Source organism: Engraulis encrasicolus, chromosome 8 (genome assembly GCF_034702125.1).
Source record: "Engraulis encrasicolus isolate BLACKSEA-1 chromosome 8, IST_EnEncr_1.0, whole genome shotgun sequence".
NCBI classification, from domain to species: Eukaryota; Metazoa; Chordata; class Actinopteri; order Clupeiformes; family Engraulidae; genus Engraulis; species Engraulis encrasicolus.
The window spans coordinates 56362013-56384665 of record NC_085864.1 but is presented as its reverse complement, the minus strand read 5'-3'; the positions used below and the strand labels follow the sequence as shown (position 1 = coordinate 56384665).

The window sequence follows — 22653 nt, the reverse complement described above, 5'->3', positions numbered from 1 at the left end:
TGAAGTGCTTTTATTTAATTTAACATTCATTTGCTCCCGAAATATCCATGGGTTTATGTTGGTTAATGAAACTTAAAAAAAACTTGCTTGCTGGATCGATTCTGGAACTTGCCGGATCGATTCTGGATCGTCCATGCCCCGCGTTGGATTGCATTGCCGAATCGATCATTGATGACACCACTAGCAGACTCCAGGCCCAGCTGTGGCCCAATCGGCAGGGCACTCGACTGCCACACCGGCGACCCGGGTTCGATTGCGGCCCAAGTTCATTTCCCAAACCTCCCCCGTCTCTCTCTCCCCACGTGTTTCCTGACTTTATAAATGCCCTGTCACAATAAAGGCATAAAAAGCCCGAAAAACATATTTTAAAAAGGCACTATTGTATGATAGCTCACTAACTGTAAATAAGATGTCACTGATCTTAATGATGAGTAGTCGTAACGTAGATGTTACCATGCCGACAGAGTACAAGTAACTACAGTAGGCCTAATGGCACAAGCACAAGCCACTAGAGCGACAACGACGACAGAAGGAACTGACTCTGTATGGAGGCAGAAGAGATAAAAGTAATTTGTGCAACAAGAGGCCATTTGAGCGACGTGAGCAACAGTCTGCAGTTGAACTTCAGCCAATATTATGCTAATGAGCTATGATGCGGTTGGGCGTCAGCCGCCGTGACCAATTGGAATGTCGGAATGCTTCCATTCCGCTCTAAACAGTCATTCGCTTGTATGGCTCGTGTTGCTCTTGCTATGAACACAGTCCAGTCCAGACTCTCTGTAGCTTCTGTCTCTCCTGGGGTGTTCACAGGGTCAGACGTTCGGGAAAGATGAAATCCAAACGCTTCCAAAGCTATTCCAACCCACAACTGTGGAGTCCTACTGACCGGATAAAAAAAGAAAGCGAAAAAGAGGAGCAGTGAGTCTTCAGACACAGGAGCTGTGGAGTCTAGCTGACAGGGGAAAGAAAAGAGGAAGAGTGAGTCTTCACACACAGGAGCTGTGGAACAGGAAAGTCTCCATATCCAGGCCCGGGTCCAAGATATGGCCACAGTAGAGACTGGAAGGAATGCACGCGGAACAGAACAGAACAGCTCCCATTGGACTAGCCAGCAGCCAATAAGAACGTCTCAAAACAACAACCCCACAAACCCCCAGCTTCTTAGATTCTGCTTGTACACACACACACACAGACACATGCGCGCACACACACACACACACGTACATGCGCACACACATGAACACGCGCACACAGCACACATACTTGCGCTCCTGTTTGAAGAGGGGTGAGAAGCAAGACACACACACGGATGTGCGCGCACACACACACACACACACACACATGTGCAGTACACAGTCATCGTCAGGGTTGATCGGCACGACTGTATGAGTATCATGGACCTAATGGGAGTGTGCGTGCGTCTGTTTCCATGGTTTCGTATGTCCTAATGTAAACATACGTTGTGGAATAGCTACGCGACCACAGACACGGAGGCAGAACAGGAAGCTCTATGCTGAGGGCGACAGATGCAGACCACACACATGAAATATACCGCACAGCACAAAGGAGAAGAGACTAACCAAAGTGGTTATAGGCACATGTACATACTGCAAGCAAAGTACACATTATATATAAAAATGTTATGCGATAAATTACATCCTATGATCTCATTGCCGAGACACGCTGCACTATGCATCATCCCCTTTAATGTAATCAACACTGACCTGGAGGAAGATCTCAGTGACTTATAAATAATACAGTTTATCAGAGTCATGTCATAAACATTACATTACATCATACAGCTGAGTTATGAAAGTACAGGGTATTGGTTATAGTCACTGGAGCAGTTTGGGCTTAGGTGCCTTGGTGCAGGGTATTGGTTACAGTCCCTGGAGCAATGTGGGGTCAGGTGCCTTGGTGCAGGGTATTGGTTACAGTCCCTGGAGCAATGTGGGGTCAGGTGCCTTGCTCAAGGGCACTTCAGCCATGGAGTGAGGTGTAGGTAGAGGAAGAGGGAGGCGTCGAAAGGCGATGACTGCAGTTTGTTTGAATAGATACAACTGACATGATTGGCTCTGGCTACATATGCCAAATGATACACATTCGTAACGGCCAATAAACAGCCATCATCAATCGTAAACCACACCCCCTACAGGATTTACAGTAGGCAGGTCTCCAGACCACATCTCACTTGTGATTAGGTCTGGTGGTCTGGTAACCAGTAGGGATGGCAAAATTTTTTAAATATCTTAACCGCTTATTGAGACTCATTAACCGGCGGTTAACCGGTTAACCGGCAATCTTAAATGATATAACGTTCACGTGCCTGATAGGCACAGCACTGAATTTTTAAAATTTTATTTTTCACATAAGCCTTTCTTCTTGCTGCTCAGACAGGACCTGTCATGTCCAGTCAGTGTCGCCAGATGGAAAATGTTGAATTATCGTACCAAAACCTCAACATTTTAGTTTTTGGGGGCTTTTTGGGAGGAAATTCTTATTATTATTATATAATTATTATTACCGGTTAACAGGTGGCAGAAAATTTAACCGGTTATCGTTGATCCGGTCGACTATCGGTTAACCGGTTACCGGTTAACATCCCTGGTAACCAGGCGACAGTTTTTGGAATTCCTCCGCAGCTCGTTGGGCCGGGTGTGTAGGAGTGGAACCACTGGTAGCGCATTCAGGCCGACTGAGAACCGTGCTGGAGCCCGTTCCCGCACCTATTCGCGAACCGACCGTCGTGTTCACGACATAGATATTTGCGTTCGCGAACCGTAAAATTGGTTCACAATGCGACCCGCAAAATACCAGGTTTTTCTCTGCGAACCGTGACGACAGCGTGGTCGTCAGCAGGTTCATCCGGGTAACACAGTCACGTGCGGAAAAAGTTCAGAGCCCGGTATGAACACTGGCGGTTCGCAGACAAACACTTAAGTGCCGAACATAACTGGTGCGAGCACCGACACCGGCTCCGTTCTGGTCGGCCTGAAAGCCATATGGGAGGGTCCCCAGCTTTGAGACAAGAGAGCTCCCACACAGTGTTCACACTTGCAGCGTTCTACTTGTGATCAGGGTTCCCACACCTTTTTCATGAACAAATTCAAGCACTTTTCAAGCACCTTCAAGCACCAAAATTTTAGTTTTCCAGTATCTTTAATAGGTCGTGGGAAGGGGGTGTGGGGGTCCTCCCCCAGAAAATTTTGTGTTTTTAAGATGCAATTTCCTACATTCTAATCATTCTAATCATATTTTTGGGGTGTCTAATGGCAAATCCCATCTGACATCTCACTCCCTCAGATTTTTGATGTACCTGAACAATTTATTTCTAATATTTGGCTTACCGAGTTTGACTTGACACAAATGTCAAGCACTTTCAAGCACTTCACCAAAAATTCAAACATTTTCACAACCTTGAAAACACTTAATTGAAACCCACGCATTTTCAAGGAATTCAAGCACCAGTGGGAACCCTGTGTGATGTTTCGGTCATCCAGGCAACAACACCACGTACAAAGAAAGTGGATCTAAGAAGAAGCGTCATTTTGTTTCTTTTCCGGTATCCACTTTATGTCGGGTGAACGCCCCTTTAGGAGACCTTCGGTTAGGAGACCTTCGGAGTCCTGAGGTTTAGAATCAATTAAGTCCCCTTAGCGCTGTAGATGGCGGTAGCGCACGTCTTGCGCAAACACCTCAAAAAGAGAAGAAGAAGGAGGGACAACGCCCCCTTAGGAGACCCAATTTGAGCACACGCTTTTGCATTCAGTGGGCGTGTTTCGCGTTATCTTGGTTTGATTCAGTATTTTTGCCACGTACCTGGAAGAGTATCTTGTTCCCGTCGAGGTAACAACAGCACGTACCTGGAAGAGTATCTTGTTCCCGTCGAGGTCCTCGGTCTGCCAGCGGGTGGCGCTGATGGGGCCGCAGGGGTTGGGGAGGAGGGGCACCAGCTGCCCGATCTCGCCCGCGCGGAACTGCAGCACGGCCGACTCGCACGGCTGCACGCGCACGCCCGGCGCCAGCTGCTTCAGCGCCAGCTGCAGCGTCACGCCACACGGAGGAGACGGGTACTCGCCGCGGGAGTCAGGGAGGTACCCCCCGAACTCTCCCCCCGGGAAATCCTGTGGCCCCTCCTGCCGAGTCACATCAAGAGAAATGTTATTAATAATGTACAAGCGTGCTGAATTGTTAGGCAAACAAGTGTCTTGACCAAGTCATCCATTTTATGCATATTTATGGGTACTGGTAGGTAGCCTCGCGCGCCATCCTACGTACTTCCGCCAAGACACTTGGCTCCGCACTACGTCTGGTACCTGTCTTCTGTGGAGCGATGTTGACCGGTAGGATTTGCGCCGGTGTTCTGACAAACGGTCCTACATTGCAATTTTATCCTACGGTAGGATGTTCTGTCAGACATGTCTGTTAAACGGTCCTACATCGCCATAGATAGACGGCAGATATGTTTGTTCAACAACTTATAAGTTAAATCCTGATTTTTCCGAAAATGTCCTTCCTGCTTCCTGCAATCGCGTCAGATCAAACAAAGTCCAGACCATGAATACGAAATGGAAATGGTAGTATTATGGGATGGTCAGGACCAGGCTAACTGGTAGGGGAACTCTCCCCGAGTCACATCAAGACAAATTTGATTAATAATGAGCTGAATTATCAGGCAAGTTTTTGAATTAGTGTGCTGAAGTTTTTGATGTAGGTTTTATAACAGCCAAACAGCAAGCACCAGAGCATTTATAGCCAAGAGCTAATTTCCAGAAGGACTTACAACCCATTGTGTCCTGGAGACACATATACGGGTTTTTCAGGATTTTGAGAATTTAACTGTTTTATTAACTATGTGGGTATGTTAGAGCTGAATGAACACATTACAATGCAAGGGGATGGTCTTGGCTTTTAAAAGTAATTCATTTTATGGGCTTAGGGCAAAATGGGTTAAAACCATACACAAACAGCAATAACAATAAAACATTATTATCACAACGACAGACTACTGACTCAGTCCCATCATCCTTAAAATCTATCAGTCATATTTTTACAAAAGTGTTTATTCATCCATCCATCTCCAGACATTCACTAAACATCATGTTCATATCCACAATGTTGTAACATAACAACCAAGTGAAGAATTCTTGCACACCTCCTTGGTCAGGTGCGTAGGAGTGGAACCCCTGGGTCACCAACGTTAAAGCAAAGAAAGATCCCACACACTGTTCACATTTCAAGCAATTCATTGCGGGAGCTTTCTTTGCTGTAACATAGCAACCATAATGAGAACCTTACAAAGCCGTCATCATCAGAAGGTAAAGGGTATATGAGGTGCATGCTCCACCTGTGAGGGGGCGGTGGCCAGGGTGAACCAGCAGAACCCGGGCCTGTGTTCCTGCGCTCGCCGGCCCAGCACCGTCTGGTAGAACCGCACGGCGTCCTCGTAGTTATCGTACGCCGAGTGCAGCGTCAGCTGCACCACCTCTCCCCCGCAGTGCACCGGGCGCACCCCCCACACCGGCATGCCCACACCCAGGCTGTAGAAGTCACGACTGGGGAGCAGGTACGGCCTAACCAGGGGGAGGAGAGGGGGATAGAGGAGGAGAGGAGAGGAGAGGAGAGAGGAGAGAGGAGAGGAGACCAGATGAGAAGAGAAGAGAAGAGAAGAGAAGAGAAGAGAAGAGAAGAGAAGAGAAGAGAAGAGAGGAGAGGAGGGGAGGGGAGAGGAGAAGAGAGAGGAGACGAGACGAGAGGAGAAGAGGGAGGAGAGGAGAGGAGAGGAGAAGAGAGGAAAGGAAAGGAAAAGAGAAGAGAAGAGAAGAGAAGAGAAGAGAAGAGAAGAGAAGAGAGGAGAGGAGAGGAGAGGAGAGAAGAGGAGAGGAGAGGAGAGGAGAGGAGAGGAGAGGAGAGGAGAGGAGAGGCGCTTATTCAACATCATACCAAATAACATCATCCACTTGATGAAGAGTTATAACATTCTATATAGACTGCAGGAGTGAATGAAAAGTTATTTCGCTTTAGCGTCAGTTTTGGCCAGGTAGTCAAGTGCTGCTGCTTATTACTTGTCTGTTTTTTTCCAATTTTTAAAAGTTTTCTGTTTTGTTTCCAACTCTTGGCTGCTCGCTTTTGCGCAACCCACCACCTCCCTAGCTCCACCTTGTGATGTATGACATGGCAGAAATGTGTGTGTGTGTGTGTGTGTGTGTGTGTGTGTGTGTGTGTGTGTGTGTTGTCTATACCTCATCATGGTGCTGACAGGTCCGCTGCTAGAGGTGATGTGTGTGTGTGTGTGTGTGTGTGTGTGTGTGTGTGTGTGTGTGTGTGTGTGTGTGTGTGTGTGTGTGTGTGTGTGTGTGTGTATGTGTGTGAGTGTGTGTGTGTGTGTGTGTGTAATATACCTCATCATAGTGTTTCCAGGTCCGCTGCTAGAGGTGATGTGTGTGTGTGTGTGTGTGTGTGTGTGTGTGTGTGTGTGTGTGTGTGTGTGTTGTCTATACCTCATCATAGTGTTTCCAGGTCCGCTGCTAGAGGTGATGTGTACTCCTGAGGCGCGGGGGGCGCCGCTGCTCTCCGTGTGGTGGTACTGCCAGGGCGGGCTCTGCAGGAAGTCGAGTACCCGCAGGATGCGCTCCTCGCCGTACGCCTCGTGCAGGAAGAGGGTGACGGCCAGCGCAGGGTACCCCGCCGACGGGCACAGGTGGGGGCGCGTGTGCCCCCCTCGCAGACGACTGGCGCGCTCCGACACGTGGAAGAGGCGCAGGCCTGCGCACACCTGTAGGGGGGGGAGGGGGGGCGGGGGCGGGGGAGAAACGGGTCACCTGTCGGAAGACCCACACACACCTGTAGAGAGGGGGGGGGGGGGGGGAACGGGCCACCTGTCTGAAGACACACACACATCTGTAGGGGGGGGGGGGGGGGGTTACGGGTCACCTGTCTGAAGACACACACACACCTGTAGGGGGGGATGGGGGGGGGGGGACAAACGGGTCACCTGTCTGAAGACCCACACACACCTGTAGAGAGGGGGGGGGGCGGATCACCTGTCTGAAGACACACACACACCTGTAGGGGGGGAGGGCGGGGGGGGGAGAAACGGGTCACCTGTCTGAAGACACACACACACCTGTAGGGGGGGAGGGGGGGAACGCATCACCTGTCTGAAGACACACACACACACCTGTAGGGGGGGGGGGAGAAACGCATCACCTGTCTGAAGACACACACACACACCTGTAGGGGGGGGGGGGAGAAACGGGTCACCTGTCTGAAGACACACACACACCTGTAGGGGGGGGTGGTAGGGATGGCGAAAATTGAAAAAACTCTTAACCGGCTACTGAGACTCATTAACCGGTGGTTAACCGGTAATCTTAAATTATACAACGTTCGCGTGCCTGATATGCACAGCACTGATTTTTTCTTAATTTTTTTTTCACATAAGCCTTTTTTTTGCTGCGCAGACAGGACCTGCCATGTCCAGCCACTGTTGCCAGATGGAAAATGCTGAATTATCGTACTAAAACCTCAAAATCATTGAAATATTATTATTACAGGGTTCCCACTCTAATTCAGATATAAAATTCCATGATTTTCATGACGTTAAAAGTCAAATCTGTGAAAAGGAATGACGTCAGTTTTAAAAAGTGTGAAAACTGAAGATTTATCTTCACCACTAGAGCCCATGCAGAGCCACCGCCAGACTTAGGTGGGCTCATTGCATTCTAGAATGTTGCACATTACAGCATGAAACCATACCGTCTCTGGTGAAGCATTCTAGTATAACCACCAGTAAGAAGTTATAGGTACACCAAACGAAAATGTTTTTGCTTCTACATAACTGTTAAAAAAAATTCCATGATATTCCATGACTGTGCATGCAAAATGGTAAAATTCCATGACTTTCCATGACTGGAAAAACTCTTATGAAATTCCATGATATTCCAGAAATTCCATGACCCGTGGGAACCTTGTTATTATTACAACCGGTTAACCGGTGGCAGAAAATTTTAACCGGTTAAAGTTGATCCAGTCGACTATCTGTTAAACGGTTACCGAGAAACGGGTCACCTGTCTGAAGACCCACACACACCTTATACAAAAAAGGTGGCTCTAACAAGAAACGTCATTTTGTTTCTTTTCCGGTATCCACTTTATGTCGGGTGAACGCCCCTTTAGGAGACCTTCAGTTAGGAGTCCTGAAGTTGAGAATAAATGAAGTCCCCTTAGCGCTGTAGATGGCAGTAGCGCACGTCTTGTGCAAACACCTCAAAAAGAGAAGAAGAAGGGGACAACGCTTGCCTGGCTAACACCAGACCTAATCACAAGTGAGATTAGGTCTGGGGAGTTGCCTATTGTAAATTCTGTATGGGGCCGGAATACTTGGCTATTATGACACACTGCCCTGGTCTCTGATTGGGCAGAGAAACTGTTAAGGTCGGAATGCTTGGCCATTATGACACAGATCCCATGATCTTGTACGTTATGAGTCATCCTCCCCATACTGTCTTTCAGATCGAAACGATTGTGTAGAACTAAAGGCAGTATGGGAGTTCCCAGGCTAGGACAACGCCCCCTTAGGAGACCCAACTTGAGCACACACTTTTGCATTGAGTGGGCGTGTTTTGCCAACAAAGCGGGATTAATAATTAATAATAAATAATAATATTTAATTCATAAAACTACTCTACTAAACTCCCCAGTTGTCATCCACGTAACCATGTCAGCAGGCGCTCCAGTCTGTACTCTACTCTCCATAAGTGTGTGTGTGTGTGTGTGTGTGTGTGTGTGGTACCCATGTCAGCAGGCGTTCCAGCGTGTGTGTGTGTGTGTGTGTGTGTGTGTGTGTGTTACCCATGTCAGCAGGCGGTCCAGTGGTGTGTGTGTGTGTGTGTGTGTGTGTGTGTGGTACCCATGTCAGCAGGCGGTCCCCTGTGGTGTGTGTGTGTGTGTGTGTGTGTGTGTGTGTGTGTGTGGTACCCATGTCAGCAGGCGGTCCCCTGTGGTGTGTGTGTGTGTGTGTGTGTGGTACCCATGTCAGCAGGCGGTCCCCTGTGGTGTGTGTGTGTGTGTGTGTGTGTGTGTGTGTGTGTGTGTGTGTGTGTGTGTGTGTGTGTGTGTGGTACCCATGTCAGCAGGCGGTCCAGTGGTGTGTGTGTGTGTGTGTGTGTGTGTGTGTGTGTGTGTTTATACATGTGTGTGTGTGTGTGTGTGTGTGTGTGTGTATAAATGTGTGTGTGTGTGTGTGGTACCCATGTCAGCAGCCGGTCCAGTGTGTGTGTGTGTGTGTGTGTGTGTGTGTGTGTGTGTGTGTGTGTGTGGTACCCATGTCAGCAGGCGGTCCAGCGTGTACTCTACTCTCCATAAGTGTGTGTGTGTGTGTGTGTGTGTGTGTGTGTGTGTGTGGTACCCATGTCAGCAGGCGTTCCAGCGTGTGTGTGTGTGTGTGTGTGTGTGTGTGTGTGTGTGTGTGTGTGTGTGTGTGTGTGTGTGTGTGTGTGTGTGTGGTACCCATGTCAGCAGGCGGTCCAGTGTGTACTCTACTCTCCATAAGTGTGTGTGTGTGTGTGTGTGTGTGTGTGTGTGTTACCCATGTCAGCAGGCGGTCCAGTGGTGTGTGTGTGTGTGTGTGTGTGTTACCCATGTCAGCAGGCGGTCCAGTGGTGTGTGTGTGTGTGTGTGTGGTACCCATGTCAGCAGGCGGTCCAGTGGTGTGTGTGTGTGTGTGTGTGTGTGTGTGTGTGTGTGTGTGTGGTACCCATGTCAGTAGGCGGTCCAGCGCGTGTGTGTGTGTGTGTGTGTGTGTGTGTGTGTGTGTGTGGTACCCATGTCAGTAGGCGGTCCAGTGTGTACTGCAGCAGCAGCGAGTCTCCCGGATTGGCCAGCAGGTGCAGCGTCACCTGGGGGAGCTCAGGGGGCGGGGCCGACATCAGCTCACCTGGACACACACACACACACACACACACACACACACACACACACACACACACACACACACACACACACACACACACAAATTGATACACACGCTCTTCTGTGTGGTGCGTCTCCAAGTTGAATAAACTCAGCCAATGAAGAGGTGGATCGCACTCAGGCTCTTCTTTTTTTTCTTGTTTTATTCTTTACATTACGCCAGTGTCAAATAAAGTGAAAAGTGAAAGCCCATTGGGAAACTCCAACTCCCATTGTCATTGTGACACAGCACTCCACAGCACACAAGTGAACACTGCACACAACGAAATTGCATTTATGCCTCATCCGTGCAAGGGGGCAGCCCTCAGTGGCACCCCATGGGGAGCAGTGCGGTGGGACGGTACCATGCTCAGGGTACCTCAGTCATGGAGGAGGATGGGGGAGAGCACTGGTTGATTACTCCCCCCACCAACCTGGCGGGTCGAGAGTCGAACCGGCAACCTCTGGGATGCAAGTCTGACGCCCTAACCGCTCACCCATGACTGCCCTGCTCACCCATGACTGCCCTAATGTATACAAGAAAGACAAATGTATACAAGAAAGACAAATGTATACAAGAAAGGCTGTCACATGGGTAAAGATTGACACACACACTCTCTCTCTCTCTCTCTCTCACTCACACACACACACACACACACACAAGGCAAGGCAAGGCAAGGCAAGTTTATTTATATAGCGCATTTCATACACAGGTGCAACTCAATGTGCTTCACAAAGTTAACAAATGTAAATAAAAGGAAACAGGGAAGAAAGAAGGAAATGAATTAGAGTCAAAAAGCATTTAAAAACATTAAGATAAAACATAAGGTAAAAATAATAATAAAATAAAATAAAATGAAACAAATTAAATAAAAAATAAAAATAATAAGAATAAGTAATTTAAGCTAGGGGAAAGCATCTGAGAACAGCTTTGTCTTGAGTCTAGATTTAAAGCTATCAATAGTGGGTGCATTTTTTATGTCATCTGGAAGCTGGTTCCAAAGCTTTGAAGCATAGAAGCTAAAGGCTGCCTCTCCACACTTTGTTTTGACTTTTGGAATCACCAGCAAATTCTTCTCCGTTGACCTTAGTGACCTAGTTGGTGCATACAGCTGAAACATATCCAGTAGATATGTGGGTCCCATTCCATTTAGTGATTTAAACACAAGTAGCATAGCCTTAAAATCAATTCTATAGCTTACTGGGAGCCAATGCAGCGATCTTAAAATTGGAGTAATGTGGTCGAACTTCCTTGTCTTTGTAAGAACCCTTGCAGCTGCGTTTTGTACAAGTTGAAGCTGTTTAATGGTTTTGTTGGGGAGGCCAGTAAAAAGACTGTTACAGTAATCAACTTTACTAGAAATAAAGGCATGTATTAGCTTCTCCAGATCATGTTTAGACATCAGGCCCCTAAATTTAGAGACGTTTTTTATGTGATAAAATGCAGACTTAGTAATAGCTTTCATGTGACTGTTGAAGTTTAGGTCACTGTCAATGAGGACCCCAAGATTTTTAACTGTTTCCCTTGCTTTCAGTCCCTTCGTTTCAAGGATAGTAGCAATCTTTTGTCTCTCCTCTCTTTTCCCAAATATAATTACTTCAGTTTTATCTGTGTTCAGCTGGAGGAAATTGTGAGACATCCATTTGTTAATTTGGTCCATGCAATGATAGAGTGATTCAAGGGGGGTATAGTCATTTGGGGACATAGATAAGTAGAGCTGGGTATCATCCGCATAGCTATGGTAATTTATGGAGTTATTCTCGATAATGTGTCCCAGTGGCAACATATACAGATTGAACAGTAGTGGTCCCAGAATGGAGCCCTGGGGGACCCCACAATCCAGAGACATTGGTGATGAAGTATGTCTTCCAATGGCGACAAAAAAACTTCTTTGTTGTAAGTACGATTTTAACCAGTCGATCACTATGCCCGTAAAGCCAACCCAGTGTTCCAGTCTATGTAGTAGTATAGAATGATTAACTGTATCGAAAGCAGCACTCAAATCAAGAAGTACCAAGACGGATGATTTGCCAGCATCAGAATTCAATCTTATGTCATTCATAACTTTAATAAGAGCTGTTTCAGTGCTGTGGTAGGCACGGAAACCTGATTGAAACTTATCAAAATAGCTATTAGAGATTAGAAAAGCAGTTAATTGGTTAAAAACAATTTTCTCTATTATTTTACCCATGAATGGTAGATTGGATATGGGCCTATAGTTGTTTAGTACCAGTGCATCCAGGTTGTTCTTTTTCAGTAAGGGTTTCACAACTGCTTCTTTCAGACAGCCTGGGAATATGCCTGTTTGTAGTGAGGTGTTGATGATCTGACACACACACACACACACACACACACACACACACACACACACACACACACACACACACACACACACACACACCAGCTGCAAGTGGCCTGGAGGAGGGTGGGAGGGATGCACACAGGAAAAGAACCACCAGATACTCGTGCATATAATAGCAACTTAAAATTGCCCATATGAAAGTCTAATGATTTTCTACGTTGAAGAGATAGAAAATAGGCTACGGTGCAAAGCACAGCGCTATAAAATAGTAGGACAACTGCAGCATTTTTATTTGATACAAATTTCACAAGAAAAACTTACCACAGCTGGACGACAGCTTGCTGTAGTCCGACCTGAAGTTTTAAGAAAGAGATGTTTTACTCACACACAAAAATGTGACGCTAATGGATGTTTAACTTATGAGTCATAAGAAACACGGAGCAGAAAGGGCACAAGACGTCAACCTGGGGGATGGATCTCGTGTCCCGGGCCTTTCGACAAGAGACGATGGGGGCAATCAGCTTTCCTCCCTACTTACATTCAAAACAAGTCAACTGAAGCGTTGACAAAGATTTAGGGAACAGGGGTCGGGAAGAATGAATGCCGTCTCGGTCAGAGCCCCTCGTCTTGGTTAACGTGGTGTGTGCAGTAGGCATTCTCCCCGATAGCAGACCACGTTATTTACTGGAGTCTATCGGGGTGCCGCCGGTGAATATCTACTGCAAAAACCAGTAAACCCACGTTATAACCAAGACGAGGGCTCTGACCAAGACTGCATTCATTCTTTCTAAGAGAGGCATCAATCACAATACGAATACGGTGATGGAGATGATGCGCAGTTTCGACTGGTCCAGTAGATGTCAAGACCAACTGCGATTACAAAGGCTGAGAGGCAGGGGATATAACGGAGCTCCCATTCTGATTGTAAGGAGAGTAATATTAGAACTACAGGGGGTTTTTTTATACCTGTAACTTGTGGAGTTTTGTCGCCCAACAGACGTTAGACTGGAGCCACAAAGTAAATAACACTTATCTTACATTCATTTGACCCTGTTCATCCTTTAATGTTTGCGTTGTTGGAATAGTTTTAACATCTTAAAGCGAGTTTACGTGTACGAACTAACAATACAAGTTGGTGTGTATTTTGCTTTTCCCCGTACAAAACGGATCAAAACGTCGATGCTTTGTTGTTCTTGGAGAGGACTGTCTGTCAACCTTCAATGCCAGCCTGGATACTGCAAACAAACCGAGAAAATAGACTAGCAACCAGCTGGCTAACTTTAGCACCTAGCTAGCAAAGAAAAGCAAACTTACTCCGCCGTCTCGGCTCCAGAGTCCACGTTCTCATCTTCAACTCTGTTGAATAAGTGTGCTTTGCGCAGCATTTTCCAAAAGATGTCCAAGAAGAGTTTTATTCTCGTCTTACATGCTGCTCCAAACCTTCCATAAACTCACATTTTGCCTGATATGTCGGAGCGGCAGAAAGTCAGAATGCAACTGCAGGACAATCTGGCAAGCGTCGATTTCGGGGCACCTTGACGTCATCTGTTGCATCGTAATTAACAATTTCGGAAATCAAAAGCAAGCAAGCAGTAGGCTACATATCACTGCATCTTAATATAAAATCTGATATAAGATCCAAATTAATTGTGTTTCGGAAACAATTTAGATAGAAAAGTGCCTCTTTGCGATAAGGTTGTCATAACAAGGGACTCCCCCACTACTACGGGTAATTACAGCTGTAGCCTACTAATGCATAATAAGCGGCAGATGGCAGTCGTCTCAGCGCGGACAAAAGACTGCGCCCCCCAGACCAGATAACGGAGACTTAAGGGCCGTACACACACGTCGCTGCTATTTACTCGCTACTTGCTCACTCGCCTACTTGCCACTCGCTCTGGGTGATTTTGTTTACTGGTTGTCATGGTTCCCGCTGTCCGCGCCAATAACGTCCGTACGAAACAAAATGTAGACCTACGCTGTTTAACGTTGATCGTGTGCTGTGCACAACCATGCATATGAGCCTTTGATGGTGTACACTGTATTGGATGTATTTTCCTCAACACTTCAAAGTGTGATTGCGTGCAGAAGTTGGGTGGTCAGAACACCACAGGGGCAACGTCACCTGTCAATAATCTGTATCCTGCATTCCAATTGGTTACTCGCTTAACTCGCGTCGCTCGAAGATAAAATAAGTTTATCTCGGAACCCGCCCACATCGCATCGCTTGTACTCTCCTCGCCTACTCGCCAGCGAGACTCGCTGGAACACGTAGACATTCTATTGACTTCATCCGCTGAGCGAGTAACTAGCAGCGACGTGTGTGTACGGCCCTTTAATATGGGTACAAACGGGGTGATGGCTGGCTGGCCTTGGGGCGCCAGCTTGGGGCCATCATATGTTGACATGCAAACAAATTACAACTTCATACTCCCCCCACAGCCCATACAGACCCACACAAAGCAGTGTAATACCAGACATGACAGAGTTTCACTGGGCTCTACTTCACAGTATCTTAAAATGTTTATTTGAAGTAGTTTCATAGTATGAAGTGAACCATCACAGGCTAAAATCTATGGAAAAAGGGGGGGAAATCCTTGGATTAGACTGTGATCTTAGATTATCTGTTCTTAGTTTGACCCTTTCCAGAGGAGTTTCCGTAGTCTTCATGACACCTGCAACTCACTTTGCAGTCTCCTTCAGGCAGAGAGTGTGATGATGACACACAAAGCAGCAAATCCATTTATTCAGTTTTTTTTCCTTTTTCTACATTTAATATGATGAAAACAAGGCCCTGTACAGTCCACCTCAGCAGTGAGTACAATAACAATTATTTTACAATTTATACACTTTGAAACATGGTGTTCTGTTGGATCCTTCTTCAAATCCTGCAAAAAAAAGGAGAAATGGTTTTGCTAGACCGGACATGGCAGAACCCACTATCCAAAACAAAAATAGAGCCGACAGTCCCATTTTACAAATGGCTACACCAATTTGAAAAATAAAAAAATGAAAATGAAAATCAAAACAAAAGGAAATAATCCAAAGAAACATGACCGACTAAAGCCACCCTAACCCTAGTGTAGCCGTTCCACCCGTTTTTGAAAAGGCATGCTCAGGGTCTCCATCGAACCAGCGTCCTCCCCCCCAACTCAACCCCCTTCCCTCCATCTTTTGGAAGCCAGCCTCCTGCCCCCGCTCCCCACAGCTCTGGGAAGGGCACTGCCCAGGTGGTGCAGCACGCAGGCGGGCAGAGACAAGACACGGCCTGGGCTACCTGTGCCATGCGTGCTGCCCACCTGGGGGACAGGTGAGGGTGGACACAGAAGCGCTCCCTCCATCCCTCCCTCCGTCCGTCACGCTCTCCTCTCCTCTCCTCTCGTCCACTCTCTCATTGGCCTGGCTCGTCTGCAGGCCTCCACGCTCTACGGCGGACAGCCCACAGGGTCAGACAATTTATACAACCAGCATGGTGCCACAAAACAGAAGCACATTTACACCAACATTCAAAAAATAGATATATAATGGAACAAAACTACTCTGGGGAGAGACTCTTCTCCATTGGTTAGTGGATGGTCTCTGGGGGAGACAACTAGGAGTCAGCCAATCGTTGTCTCACTTATTAGTTTGTGCACTTTTTTCTTTTCCTGTTTTTCTAAACAGGCAGGAGTGAAACAGTGAGGTGCTGCCACGCTACGACACCAACTCCTCAGGGCCCCCCCCCCCCCCCCCCCCCCTCCCCACACACGTTGACCCCACCGCCCCCCCCCACCCCACAACACTGGGACCCACCCCAGCTCCTTGGAGGATCACAGAAGAGATGTATTTAAAATGACCAAGAGCACTTACCAGTTTTCTTGACAACATTTTGGTATGAAACTCTATGGTAGCAAAGGCCAATCCCCCACCCACCCCCTCCCAGGGTTTTGCCCAGTATCAATGAGAAAAAAGAAGCCCCCAGTTCATGCGCGTAACACAGTCCCAAAAGAAAGCTCTCTTGTCGTTTTCATTTTCCACGTCACTGTATTTTGCATTCTTTATGCTACATATGTGTACACTTTGCGATCCTCAGGTGTTCTTGCCAAGTATTCTCTTTCAATAAGTCCTTCAATGCGCTTCTTAATAACCACAGGGCTGGGGAGGAATCGCGCTCTCAGTTGCTGGGTTACCTGGGAACGACAAAGAGCACAGAACAACAATGTTATTCATCTACACAAGGAGAGGACTCAAGCAAGCCCTACGTATGTGACGAGCATTAGAAGATCTGCTTTCGTCTTCACAGGAGGCCAGAAACGGCAGTTCCTCGGCCGGCCTCTTTAGTGTGAAAAAGCACAGCCCCGTTCTCACACGGATCACATATCCTGTTTTTAACACAGACGCCCATGACCTAGCCTCCTCATTATATAACAACTGCTCTTCAATGCAACTTCACACTCAGCACCGTGCAGCTGTGTTTCTGTTGAACACCAGACAAATGTGTGTGTGTGTGTGTGTGTGTGTGTGTGTGTGTGTGTGTGTGTGTGTGTGTGTGTGTGTGTGTGTGTGTGTGTGTGTGTGTGTGTGCGAGGTGTGAATAAAGTAACCAGATGCTATCAAATCAAAATTGAATGTCTATGAAAATGACTCTTTATTCTTCTCCTTGCTGCCATGCAGAGCTAAACATGTAAACTGACTAGGACGCCCAGGGCCTCGCCTCAGAAGAATTACAAGCTGTTGTAGAGGGAAGCATTAGAAGCTAAGGGCTCTTCCTCAACTGGCAGAACAACATTAGAAAGTGAGGTATTATAAAGTGAGGCATTATAAGATCAGGTCTTTGCCTCGCCTCTGCCACCACTAGCAAATTGTTACGGGAGGGGTTATAATCTCACATTTTTGCCTCAACTCTGGCATAAAGACATTGAAGAATGAGGCGCTACAATCTAAAGTCAGCTCCTTACCTCGGCCACTACGATATTGTAGTAAGGTTTTATAATAGGATATTGTAGTAAGGTTTTATAATAGGATATTTTAGTAAGGTTTTATAATAGGATATTTTAGTAAGGTTTTATAATAGGATATTGTAGTAAGGTATTAACACATTGACTCCCAAACCACTGGAAAACCCGTTTTTACTTCCCATGCGTTGGCTCCCAAAACTGGAAAACCCGTTTTTGAGTTTTTATTGCATATTTCATAACTAGACACTTAAATGCTTATTGTGTGTGATTTTGGGAGCTCTGTGATAAGTAGAACAGACATAGATGACAGTCAAAAGTTTGTGTCATCATCTGGACATTTTAATCACAACTCCAGGATCGGCACCAACACAACAATATTTTTCATAACAGCCTACTGTATGGAACTGTTGGTCTGCGTTGGTTACGTCACTGTTGCGCCCTCTGTGTAGCCTACAAAAGTGTCTGCGATGCTGTCATCTTTATAAACACAAGGATCGTGCTTGTATGTTGTTTCCTTAGTGCTACAATAGGCTACAGTCAGCGTCCACTCTATGGCGCTTTATAATATGCTTCACAAAATAATTAGTACAGAAGACAACACTTTCACTTCGACTGAACACACCTGGGGAATAATGCAAACCTTGGCCAGATCCTACTGCCCTACACATTGTGAACTGTGATTGGATTATTACCCTTACCTCGGATTTGATCGGCAACCAGATAAGTTGGATTCTTCATTTTGTTCTTTTATTACCCCCATGATGAAATTGACGCCGTAGTGAACAGGAGAAGCTGGCTGCTACTGTCGGTGAAGCTAGCATTGCTATGTAAACAGTAGCACGCATGCGGTGGTAGATGGACACTCCCAACTGAGATCGCTCCCGGACGTGCAGTCCCAGGTGTTTCTATCACTCCCGGACGTGTAGTCCCACCCGATTATATTTCACGTATTATCATACACTGCCACATACAAGCAATGTAGGGTTAGGGTTAGGTTTAGAGTTAGGGTTAGAAACAAAAAACTAACATCAAAAAGATAACTAGCTCCGTTATATGGCGGTGGGACCGATAGTCTGGCTAGTGGGAGCGAGCCGACAGGGGAGCGTCCTGTGTTGGGAGCGTCAATCAGGGAATCGCACGCATGCATCGCACAGCACTGCTGTTTCCCCGCAGGATCGGAGAGATTAATGCATACGATTAACGGATTTTGTTGTTGACGTTGGACTAGATGCCTTTAGTGACGTGTTTTTGAATATGTTTTGCCTACTGCGTGTGGTGGTGTGACTACGACCCGTTTCGTGTGGTGTGTGCAAAGATTAGTTGTGCAGGAACAGACTGTAGCCTACACAAGGAACTGAAACGTACTTCCGGCGAAAATGCGCTTGGTTGGTTGATACATTTGGAGGGGGAGGTGGCAGAGCAGGAGAGATGTGTCTAGTATTGGTCTCCGTGAAAAAGCGCAAGATTCATTTCATAACAAGAAGAAGAAGCGCCAGATTCTGAAACGGCGCATGATTGACAAAAGCCTCGATATCGCCCTTCCATGGTGATTTGGGCAGATACCGGCCTTGGTTCAACTCACGATAGCTCGGCAATAAAAGCACGTAGAGACATGCGGTTTTCACGCACTAAGAGGTGAAAGGCTCACCTTTCAAATGAGCCATAGCATGTTTCGGTGGCCCTATCACATAATATGCTATGACTGTACAAAAAACACCTAAAAATGGTTTAGAACGCTGGGAGTCTACGACATGATTCTGAAAACACCGCTGGTAGTCAATGTGTTAAGAATAGGATATTGTAGTAAGACATTATAACAGTATATTAAAGTAAAAAATGAGGCGCTATAATCTAAAGTCAGCACCTTACCTCGGCCACTACGATATTGTAGTAAGGTATTAATAGGATATTGTAGTAAGGTATTATAATAGCATATTGTAGTAAGGTATTAATAGGATATTGTAGTAAAGTACTATGATGGGATATTGTAGTAAGGTATTACAATGTCAGGTTCAGTTCCTCACCTCTGCCACTAGGACATTGTGCTGCATCTTCTTCCTGGACTTCATGATGCGCACGATGGCCGCCTCGATCTCGTGCTTCCTGTCGTCATCCACCTTCTGCCGCGTCTCCTTCCGCTCGGGGTCCGACTCGCCCTGCTTGGCAGCCACTGCAGCGTCCCAACGCACGCGCCCCAGACAGTCACAAACACACACACACACACATACAAAACACACCAGTTAACAAGACAGCAGGTTTGGTGAAACCATGAAATTCAGGAGCAGAGTTCTGGGTATCCGTGCGCTTACCCGTTTGGATCTTTACTCTGTGCAGTTTGGAGGTGAACTGGTCGTTGACTGTGAATACGTGTCCGTTCTCGATCTCCTTGGATTTGGGCTCCTTGGTGAGGACCCGCTGGGTGGGCTTCCCACAGGCCAGAGACTGCAGCGCCCGAACCAGCTCCCGCTCCGGGATGTCTGTCTCCTGCTGGATCTCCTACACACGTGGACACACACGAGAAGGTAGTCAAGCGCAAGGTGTGAGAGAGAGAGAGAGAGAGAGAGAGAGAGAGAGAGAGAGAGAGAGAGAGAAAGAGAAACAGAGAGAGAGAGAGAGAGAGAGAGAGAGAGACAGAGAGACAGAGACAGAGAGACAGAGAGACAGAGAGACAGAGACAGAGACAGAGAGAGAGAGACAGAGAGAGAGAGAGAAAGAGAGACAGACAGAGAGAGAGAGAGAGACAGAGGGGGGACGACACAGAATGAGGAGTGAGAGAAAAAGGTCAGGTCAGAAGTCACTGAATTTCCGTCTTTAATCTTGACAAGACTTCTACTTCTCCACAACTGTGCCAACATATGAGAAGAGGTAGAGATAAGCAGGGCTCTAAATTAACACCGACCAAATGCTGGTGAAATTTCGGTTGGCTGGTAGGAAAGAGAAACTACTAGCCACTTTGACTGATAGTGAGTCTGTGTGTGGCTAGTAAGATTTAACATCCACTAGCCAAATTGACTTGTGATGAAAAAAAGTGTATTAATAGACCTGGAGAGAAGATAACTTAATCATCTTTCTGAAATGCAAGATCATTCTCTTTGCACTCTGACTCCTTCTAGCTGTGCATTACAACATTAAACAGAAACCGTGGGTTCCCACCAAAGCCTATATAAAATGCCAAACAAGATGCGGGTTTCACACGAGAGGAAGAATGTTTGTGGCTAGCAAATTACACTACCAACAGTAAGGTCAAGTAAACAAACAGTGGGTGCAAAAAACCCACACATTTAGTTTTAGTGCGCAAGTACAAGTTGTTTATGCCCTCAGTTAGCAATTAGCATGTTACACTACCACCACAGACGCCAATGTGAACACTGGACCAACTCTTTACTTGGAGTCAGACCTGCCTGGTGTGTGTGTGTGTGTGTGTTAGTTTGGCAGAGGCCTCTTTTGTTCGTAGTCTGGCCACACTAGGAGAAGCAGGATAGCAGCCAGCAGTGAGAGGGAGAGAGAGAGAGAGAGAGAGAGAGAGAGAGAGAGAGAGAGAGAGAGAGAGCGAGAGGGAGGCTCACACAACTGCAGTATTGCTAGCTACTCCGCAACCTCAGCCTCTACAGCAGGACACCACACAACCCCCCTGGCCCTCTCCCAATCCCGCCCTGAGTTATAGTGCAGCACTGGTGCACGCTGGGTGTCTGTGCTATGCATACAGATATAAACTTTGCTTTCCAACACATCTGGGGCCAAAGCATTTCTTCAGACCTGATTAAAAGCAGGGCATCTTTTAGTTATGTAACTACTGGAGGTCAACGGTAGGTCTCCACTATGATGAGTAACAATCTGTGTATCCTGCAAGCCTGAATGCCTGTGCGCGTCCTAAGTGTCAACAACACCATATTTTAACTAGAGGCGAGCCAAGACCGCTGTGTGCAGCACTGGAGTGAAGAGGGCGGCGTACCTCGAAAGTGGACTTCTCCCTGTTGTTGAAGAGCATGAGGATGGTCATCTGGAAGGTGGAGACCTGCAGAATGTGCTTCCTGGTGTTGGAGCCCGTCACCTGGGCGCCACCCACTCCTGCGTCTGAGCCGTCCTCCTGGGAGCGAGGCGAGAGATCAGATCAGATCAGATCAGATCAGGAGCACAGCGGGCTCAGTTAGAGGTAGAACTCAAATCTCAAAAGAAAGTGAATAAAGAAGCACTCATCAGATTTCTTTTTTCATTTTTAATCGCCTCACATCACAGACGTTTCGGGCTTACACCCTTCTTCAGTGTGAAATGGCGATTTCGCCTTTGACCCCAGTAGGTGTGACTTAACTAAACTTAGTTCCCCAAAATGCCACCGCAGGTGTCTCCAAAAATGCCCAGTGCAGGAACCCAAAACGCACCACTAGAGGGAGACGCAATGGATACCCATCATATCATTCTAACTTTACAACAATTACGCACGCTCCAGTAATCAAAACAAAACAAAAATACAAACAGAAAATTCTTTCAATGTCCATGTCTTGGTGTCTCAGTCTTCAATAGACAACCCAAAATAGGGTTCAGTTAGAGGTAGAGCATGTAGGATGGTGGCCAGAGTAGTAGAGTAGAGTAGACATTGTAGCTATGCTGTTCATCCCCAAATTTGATCTTTTCATGAATATTTACTAAGTAATAAACTAAAATGTACTGGTTTGACCAAAGTGAAGTATGTTTTCCAGCTAAAGCATCGAAATGGCAGACACGGAGAAGATCATGACAATATTGCCTATGGAGTAGTTGGAGGGGAAAAAGGCACCTCAGCCATGGGGGAAGGATGGAGAGGAGAGGAGAGGAGAGGAGAAGAGAGGAGAAGAGAGGAGAAGAGAGGAGAGGAGAGGAGAGGAGAGGAGAGAAGAGAAGGGAGGAGAGGAGAGGAGAGGAGAGGAGAGGAGAGGAGAGGAGAGGAGAGGAGAGGAGAGTTCCGCAGAGCCATACACACCCCTTACAAGCCAATGATGCTAGAAGATAATACTAACACTCGTCTTAGACTAGACACCCCAGTACCGTTCCCTGCTTTGACGTCGTTTTGGATTAAAACATCACAACAATTACAAGTGTAATGTAGTTGCAGTGCAATGTAGGTAATGAGATGTGATATGCGATGTCACGTTAGGCAAAACGGCTTCAGTTGCCTCCTGGGATGCAGGAGACAGTCAGACAAGCAGGTGAAATGAAGTCGGCTTAAAAAAAGGCTCCAATCTCAGGCGTCCTCCGGAGGAAGACAGCCGGTGAAAACAAAGTCAGACTAAAAAGGCTCAAATCTCAAGCGTCCTCTGGGGAAGCCAGGCAGCGGGCAAAACAAAGTCAGACTGAAACAACTCGCGTCTCAGCCAGCACTACTGAGGACGAGGACGGGGCAGAACAGAAAAGGCAGAGACGAAAAAAATACCTGCCTCATCACAGCAAAGATGAATTGTTAAATTATTTCATTTGAAATAGCATTT

The 22653-nt window shown here is 46.8% G+C and overlaps 2 protein-coding genes across 2 annotated transcripts in view; both read right to left on the bottom strand.

The window, feature by feature from the left end:
- LOC134453796 (uncharacterized) overlaps nucleotides 1–14048 on the bottom strand; it is a 31638-nt gene extending 17590 nt beyond the window's left edge. The window contains exons 1-6 of the mRNA XM_063204546.1: nucleotides 13569–14048; nucleotides 12576–12607; nucleotides 9825–9937; nucleotides 6501–6775; nucleotides 5348–5573; nucleotides 3864–4136 (exon numbers count right to left, since the gene is read on the bottom strand). Of these exons, the coding sequence (XP_063060616.1) occupies nucleotides 3864–4136; nucleotides 5348–5573; nucleotides 6501–6775; nucleotides 9825–9937; nucleotides 12576–12607; nucleotides 13569–13639 (990 nt within the window). The 5' untranslated portion in view covers nucleotides 13640–14048. The remainder of the gene's footprint in view (nucleotides 1–3863; nucleotides 4137–5347; nucleotides 5574–6500; nucleotides 6776–9824; nucleotides 9938–12575; nucleotides 12608–13568) is intronic.
- A 2209-nt stretch (nucleotides 14049–16257) lies between these two features.
- Nucleotides 16258–22653, bottom strand: part of cul3b (cullin 3b) — a 33727-nt gene continuing 27331 nt past the window's right edge. The window contains exons 13-16 of the mRNA XM_063205896.1: nucleotides 21144–21278; nucleotides 19501–19687; nucleotides 19216–19361; nucleotides 16258–16423 (exon numbers count right to left, since the gene is read on the bottom strand). Coding sequence (XP_063061966.1) covers nucleotides 16292–16423; nucleotides 19216–19361; nucleotides 19501–19687; nucleotides 21144–21278 — 600 coding nt within the window. The 3' untranslated portion in view covers nucleotides 16258–16291. The remainder of the gene's footprint in view (nucleotides 16424–19215; nucleotides 19362–19500; nucleotides 19688–21143; nucleotides 21279–22653) is intronic.